The 7,668-nt window shown below is 35.7% G+C and overlaps 1 protein-coding gene across 1 annotated transcript; it reads left to right on the forward strand.

Annotated features, from left to right (window-relative positions):
- Nucleotides 1-325: 325 nt before the first annotated feature.
- AMIGO2 (adhesion molecule with Ig like domain 2) lies at nt 326-4,417 on the forward strand. Its single transcript, XM_053464913.1, has 2 exons — nt 326-627; nt 992-4,417. Exon 2 carries the CDS (start codon nt 1,138-1,140, stop codon nt 2,698-2,700), a length of 1,563 nt encoding a protein of 520 aa, XP_053320888.1. The 5' UTR covers nt 326-627; nt 992-1,137; the 3' UTR covers nt 2,701-4,417.
- Nucleotides 4,418-7,668: the final 3,251 nt, after the last annotated feature.

Consider the following 7,668-nt stretch of genomic DNA (forward strand, 5'->3'; position numbering starts at 1 on the left):
CTGTGGGGAGTTGTGATTAGTGATATTATCTATCATCTGTATGCTACAGACAGTGCTAAGGCTTGTCTACACGCCTGGTAGAATTGAAGTCTGAACAATGCATCCCCGGGGTAAACGTGAAACGGAATTTGCTTAGAATATGCAAACATTTGAAAAGAACGATGAAAGGATAAGAAGCCTGGCGAGAGCAAAGGGTGGGATGCAACAACATCGTTTAGCAGGGGATAAGGATGACAGGAAGGGGGATGGGCTGCACAGCCTGGAGACACAGCACCCACAGCATCTGTGCTCTCAATGCCCTCATCCGTCAGCTTGTATTCTCCTCTATGCAATCTGCAGCCAATCAGAGTGCACAGGTGAACAGAGGCAGGGCATGCTGGAGACCACAATACAGAGCCTGTGCCTGAGCCTGAGCTTTGATCAGACAGGAGAATACTGAACAGAGCAGTCAGACCTGTTTCCTGCTCTTCTGCCCTGTTAAACTTCCATTACTGCGTGGACTGGGGGAAAAAAACATCATCATAAACAGAGCAAGAAGACATGAAGAGAAGACATAGTCCGGCGTTACTCTACCCAGATCAGGAGATCAGTTAGTGAATGCTTCTCGGGAACATCCTTATCATTCAGGTAAACAGACTTTTATACGTTTAGTACTGGCTTTCTGCAGCAGGGTTCTATCTCAGTAGTGCCAGGAATCGAGATACGTGCAGTATTCGTGAACTTCTAATTTGCAAACTTGGTAGCTAATCAACTTGTTGATTTCCATTGTATTTTGCTTGCTCCTATCTCCTATCATCCACTGTTTTTTTGGCCGCTACAAAGTAATTTGTATCGTTGTTTGTTCCCACTCTGTAGCTTGTGAACGCTGTTCTTTTGTTAGAATTAGCCATGAACGCCTTGTGTTCTGTATAAGCCAGCACTGTTGTAGCTGGAAGCTAGATAATGCTGTTGGAGTTAGTTATCACTAAAGCCCCTTCTGTTTATTTTTCAGTGACATAGTTTGAATGCCAAGCCATACAGGAATACATTTGCAAGATTCATCTGGCCTCTCTGATTTCTCCTTAATTATTCTGCAGTTCTAAGTATATGCATATTGTGGGGCAACAAGTCCTGGAGAGAGTCTAAGAGAAAGACATAATGTATCTCTCTTATCGATCATTGCCAACTAAACTTGAGATTGTCCAAAGGAACTGGAAAGGATTTGTCTATGTTCTTCTGCTTTTCCTGACCATCTCTGGTGGTGCTTCTGGGGTGTGTCCTTCAGCTTGCATCTGTGCCAGTGATATTGTGAGCTGCACAAACAAAAACTTGTCTATGGTACCCAGGACAATATTTAAATTTATTAGAAAACTGGATTTAAGCTACAATAAAATTGGGTTTTTAGACCCAGACTGGTTCCCTGTCTTACTAGATAAACTACATACTTTGATATTAAATAACAATGCTGTTAGCAGTATCTCTAGTGGCAGCTTCTCCACTATAACAAATGTGAGGCATCTTGACTTGTCATCAAATAACCTAAAATCACTGAGCAACCCCGTGTTTCAAGAACTTAAAATGTTAGAGGTTCTGTTGCTTTACAACAATCAGTTAACACATATAGATGCTGGTGCATTTGGAGGACTTCATAAATTGCAGAAGTTGTATCTTGGCCGCAATGCATTGACACATTTTCCCTTGGACCTCTATTTTGGCCGAAGCAAGCTCACACAACTGGTGTTGCTGGACATTTCCTACAATAACTTGCAAACTGTGCCTGTCCCACAAATCAGCTTAATTTCAGCTAGGCAACTTAGTGGTATTTTTCTTCATGAAAACCCATTTTCTTGTGATTGCTCTTTAAATTCAATGCTAAACTTTTGGTACCATAGACATTTCAGCCCTATTGTGGATTTTAAAAATGATTATGTCTGTGTTATGCCCTCTGATTCTAAGACCAAGACCAAACTACATCTTATTCAAGACCATTTTCTGAATTGTTCTGAGACTGCTGTTAATGGAACTTTTCATGCATTTGGGCTTCTGTATGAAGCTCAGGTTGGAGAAAGGCTGATAGTTCATTGTGACAGCAAAATCATAAACCCAAGCACAGAGTTTCTCTGGGTTACACCAGAGGATAAAATATTGGAGCCTGATATCAAGTACAGTAATTTACGTGTATTCTACAATGGGAGTCTAGAAATTGAAAATGCCCAAATTGGAGATTCTGGAATATATTCTTGCATTGCAATGAACAAGGAAAGATTGCTTAATGAAACCATAGACATCAGAATAACTATAAGTAATTTTACAAATACCAGGTCTCATGCCCATGAAGCATTTAACACAGCTTTCACTACACTGGCTGCTTGTGTTGTCAGCATAGTGTTGGTACTTCTCTATCTGTATCTCACTCCCTGCAGATGTTGCTGTAAATCTAGAAAAAACAAAAGAAAACCCAACCATAACAGTGCCCACTCATCTATCCTAAGTGCCACTCCATCACACAAGCCTCTTGCTGAAAGAAAGTCCAGCACTGGAAAAAGGGTGGTGTTCCTGGAACCGCTGAAGGAAACAGAACAAGGCCAAAATGGGAAAGTGCGACTGATTGCCAGTGATAATCTCACTGCAGAAGGTATTTTAAAGACCAGCAGGTCAAAGTCTGACTCAGATTCTGTCAACTCTGTCTTTTCTGATGCCCCTTTCACTGCATCAGTGTAACAATTCACCTGTTCCCTATTCTGCATCTACAATACATCTGCACACTTGACATAAGTCAACAGCAACTCGTATGTATGTTTATATAACAAAAAATGCCTTTGATAATGAAATACCACTTATTATTAAGGGTAAATGAATGTACTATCTCTCACTTGTGACAAGCACATAACTATAAATTAAGATTCAGGAAATACCTTTACAATAGAAATGTATATCCTCTACCTTTGTTTACTACATAAGCTATCTTCCGTTATAGGAAGGCCAATTTGTATTTTGCATCTCTGGGAATTGTTAACAAAGTTCCATACTTGTATTTACTTACAGCACAATGGATTTAAATATATATTCTCATTTCTTGGCTTTAACATAATACAAAAACACTTTACATACAGGATTATAATTATAGTAAGAAAAATATAATTAGTGAGACTTGATATGTGCATATATTATTGAAGTAAATGTGGATCTCTATAGGTATATATCCATATCATCCATTGCGAGAAACCAACGCATTGTTGACCATTGTGTTATTTGGTTTCTGTATAGATTACGGGGTTACATATATGTTATACCTGGAATTTCTCCATGTGTACCATTTACAGGCCATGCTCACTGAACAGTCTACATTACATCAATTTTCAACTACTCATATAAACCTCTGTGTAAATCAGTCATTAAATCTTTTTAAGATGAAAAAGCCTCATCAATTTTCTTTATATCTGTCCAGTTTTGCTAAAGTAGCTTATATTTTCTTATTCTTTCCTAAGTATCATTAGGTTTAGATTGTTAGGACAAAAACAGACTTTGCCATGCAAAGTAAATATATGAAGCTAAATGTTAGCAGTGGCTTAAATGTAGAGAACACGGCATCTTATGTTTACGTATACTGTAAATGCTAAAAGATGTTAAAAATTGTTTCAATTGTAACCGTAAAGAATATATATTAATATGACTTACCTCATGCTGAAATCCATTAGCCATTTTAAGCAGTTGTCTAATTTAATGTGTTGTACATCAAAACAAAATTCATTATTATGTAATCTGTATATTTGCACTGATTTCAATGACCAAGCCAAAAACTGGTTTTATAATTAACATGTGATTACTGAATGACTGAAGATCTAGGAGCATCATTAAATGTTATGCTGATATTTTACATATAGTTCTACCTGCATATACCTATGTTTAGAAATAAGATGTATGCTAGACTGTTGACTTTTATTTATGGACTATTGATTAGCTTTTATCGATACCCGTTCTATGTTAAGAGAACTTGTAATTGTCAGGTAGGTTTATTACAAATCAGTGTCACTGTTTGTTCTTGAAATCCTCTTAAAATAAAGTGGAGCTAGATAGAATACTCATCATTACAAATAATCCACCAATGACATTTACCACTGTACAAGAGTCATGTTTTAATTTAGTAATGACTTAATGCAATACTTATTGACAACGAACTGAACTAAACAAGATATTATATGTGATAGTACCACAGTAATACACTAAGTTGTCAGATATTGTGAGCATAGGATGTAGAATCAATGGTATCAGATGTTAAGTAGCCTGTCGTCATATAAAATAATTAAGTCATTGGTAAGATATTAACCCTTTCTTTGAGCTCCATCTTGCATTCAATGAGTTTATCTGCACCTGTCATTCATAAAATGGTTGTATTATTGGCATTTTACTTCCTCTTTAAATACAAGATTATTCTAAATGTTGATTGTTCTGTCGTTATTTCATTTTCCTTTATTTTTTTTAAACTAGGCTTAATGGACAACGAAACTGCTAGGAAGGAAATGGCTTTCTGTGAATTCTGTAAATTACTAAAATGAATCCACCAGTATTTTTTAATTGTCAAGGATCAACCAGGTGTTAACTGCCTATATACATTAAAATATGACTTTTTTCTTTTGAGAAAGCACAAACTAAATGCAAACCAATTAGTTTGCGATATGCGCACCGTGATACATAGTCTTTGTTGTATTTCCTATAACCGTTATTGTTTGATACAGATGTAGCCTGTTGCCCTCACTGAGTAATATTATTGTGTTGGTATTCATTATGCTTTCATGTCGCGTTACCTTGGCTTCCCCAATGTGATAAAAAGAACAGAAGCTATGGCAGCACAGTAATGTAACTTGATAAGTTACATTATGTATTTCACCTATCACAGACGGAGTGAAAATAGAAAATGGAGCTTTGCCAATGCAACAATGTTGCCACACTAATAATGTTAGCATGAGAGTGGAAAGAGCTGGAATTTTAAGAGCTCTACCAAATGCTGTAAACAGCGTCTTCCCCCAGGGGCTAGGGTATTGCAAGACTGGATTAGGTCCCAGGGCCCTGCTTCTGGTACAGTTCCGGAAGAAAGTATGGTAACAGTGGAAAAGAGGAAATAAGTTCAATGTTATTTATTGCGCAAAACAAAACACTTTAATCACACTATTAAAAAAAAAAAAAAAAGCACCAACATTATCCAGGTCTTGTCATACGAGATAATCTGACTTTTAGAAGTATAAAATGTCCATTATGTATTTGTCAAAACATAAAAGTAATTCTAGTATGTAGCAATTGCAATAACAGTGATAGTGTATTTGTGTTCCAGTCTTATGAAATATACCAATGCATATTTCTATGCAAAATAAGGTCATCCAGGTCAAATGGTAGTAATTTCAGTAATTGCCTTTCACCTTAAATTACAAGCTATGTACCTCAAACTAGTGCTGGAGACAATTACCACAGATGAATAAAACAAACCTATCCCGTGGATTTGTATACAATTATAAATGACTTACTTGTACAAATATACCTTTCATTGGTATAGTTTTCTGTCATAATAAATATTTTACAGCATTTTATAAACAAAGGGAATTACTGTATTTATCTGTGTTGTATTTTGTTTTGTTAAGTGCTCTAAGCAAAACTGGACCCCATCTGTAATGCAGCTGATAAAAATAATTTTTCTACATAGAGGAACAGAACAATGATTACACATTGGATAAAAAGAAATAAGGAATATGTGTATTACCACTACCACATCCTCTGTGAGCGGCCTTAGACCATTAGGATCCTAAAGGAGATATTTTATCGGTTTAGGTAGAAGTGCTGTCAGTGTATCCTATAGTTTTAAATGCTGTTACTGAAATTGGGAATATTTCTGAAATATATTTGGGAATTTTTCTCTAATTTAAATATTATGTGTTTTATTGTTACGCAAAAACATGTTGAAGATAATAGAGTACAAAAACAAATTTATAGATGTAGCAAACAACTTAAATTCTTCATAATTTAATGCAAAGTTTTTTCTTAAAAAATGAAAAAAAGTACTGTGGAAAATATCCCACACTGCTTGAAATGTATAATGGCTGTATGAAAATAAGACTATGATTATTATCACAGGTTTTTTATAAATACTCTATGCCCCAGCTGTTTTGCTTTCAAGAAAACAGAAACAATTATTGTGTAGGCATTGTTTATAACATCTGGTCATATTTTTTGAGGAAGATAAGGATGAGGCTTTGAAATCTGGATTTCGGAAAAAATATCAATAAATGAATATTTTGATTCCTATGGATTTATTATTATTAGCATCCATGATGCTAATTTTTATCTGTTTATATTTAGGTTTTGTGCTGCCTGGGACAATATCTAGTCCAGGCAGTTTGCCAAGGATTGTGGACGCATGCTTTTATTTCTCTTAATCAATGTGACCTTTTGCATATCAAACTTTGTTCACAGCTTTCCTCCTCTTTAACCTTCCCCCTTGTTCCAACCTTCTATGTACCTTAGTGCTTAATATACTGCTCCTGGATATTCCCAGATGCATGAGCATAAAAACCTAACAAGCGTCTGTACTTACATCATGATGGAGGTTATGCTGCACTCAATATCTGGCGCAGTGTATAGTAATGGGAGTTACTCTTAACTACCATCAATGTCTGGCTCAGGAAATAGTAATAGGAGTTATGCTGTACCATATCTGTTCAGTAAATGTTATTTAAACTTATTTGTTTACAAGTTAATTTTTTTCAGATTTCTAGTTTATTCCAGTTGACATACAGTTTACAAATTGGTGAAATACATTATGTTTTTTGGGGGGTGGTCGGGGTATGTAAATTGGAAGAATTCCAACTCTCTAACCTGTTAATGATATTGTAAGCTCCTCCTTACCTGTGATGTCCTGTCTATCTATTGTACAGCACTACGGAATATTATGATGTTATATTAAATAAATAATAATAGTATGGACAGGAACGTTATTTTTTTTATTATTAATGAAGATCCTGAATGAGTACCCTCATTATGCAAGTGGGTAAAGGCCTATCCTGCTCATTATTATTCGTGACATGGGTCTGCTAGATAATAATGACATATTGATAACTGCATTTGAGGACAATGGTTTCGTGGGAGTCCTTTGCCTTTTCTGCTAAAAAAAAAATAAAAAAGTATCCTTTTGGACACCAGTAAGACACAAAGGGAAATTAGTTGGGAAAATGAAATATAAGTACTTGGGCAAAATTGACTAGTTATGGCACGAGCAGAGCCATAGCTAGCTCCTTTTGCGTCCAAGGAAAGAATGAAAAATTGTGCCCTCCAGCAATTTTTTTTAAAGGTTATTTTATTTACACTGCCCTTACACACTGCCTTTACATACACCTGTCCATAAACATACATACATGCTGCCTTTACCCACACCTGCCCATTAACATGCATATATGCATACACTGCCCTTACACACCTAAAGAACATATAGCATAATACCTAAACGTACAATATGTATTCATATTAGACATATGCACTGCAAGCATTGATTTGGACCAAATGTCCATTTTGTTTTTGCTACCTTTTTTTTTGAGCGGCAAATTTTGTTTCCCAGCTGGGAATTAGACAAAAAATTTTTGGGAGAATTGGACAAAATTCCAGGAGCCATTTTGTTATTTGGACCTTTCATTATAGACATTTTTT

Source organism: Spea bombifrons, chromosome 4 (genome assembly GCF_027358695.1).
Source record: "Spea bombifrons isolate aSpeBom1 chromosome 4, aSpeBom1.2.pri, whole genome shotgun sequence".
NCBI classification, from domain to species: Eukaryota; Metazoa; Chordata; class Amphibia; order Anura; family Pelobatidae; genus Spea; species Spea bombifrons.

What these genes read in the sequence shown, in the direction of transcription:
- AMIGO2 (XM_053464913.1), top strand. Translation starts at nt 1,138, where the DNA reads ATGTATCTCTCTTATCGATCATTGCCAACTAAACTTGAGATTGTCCAA.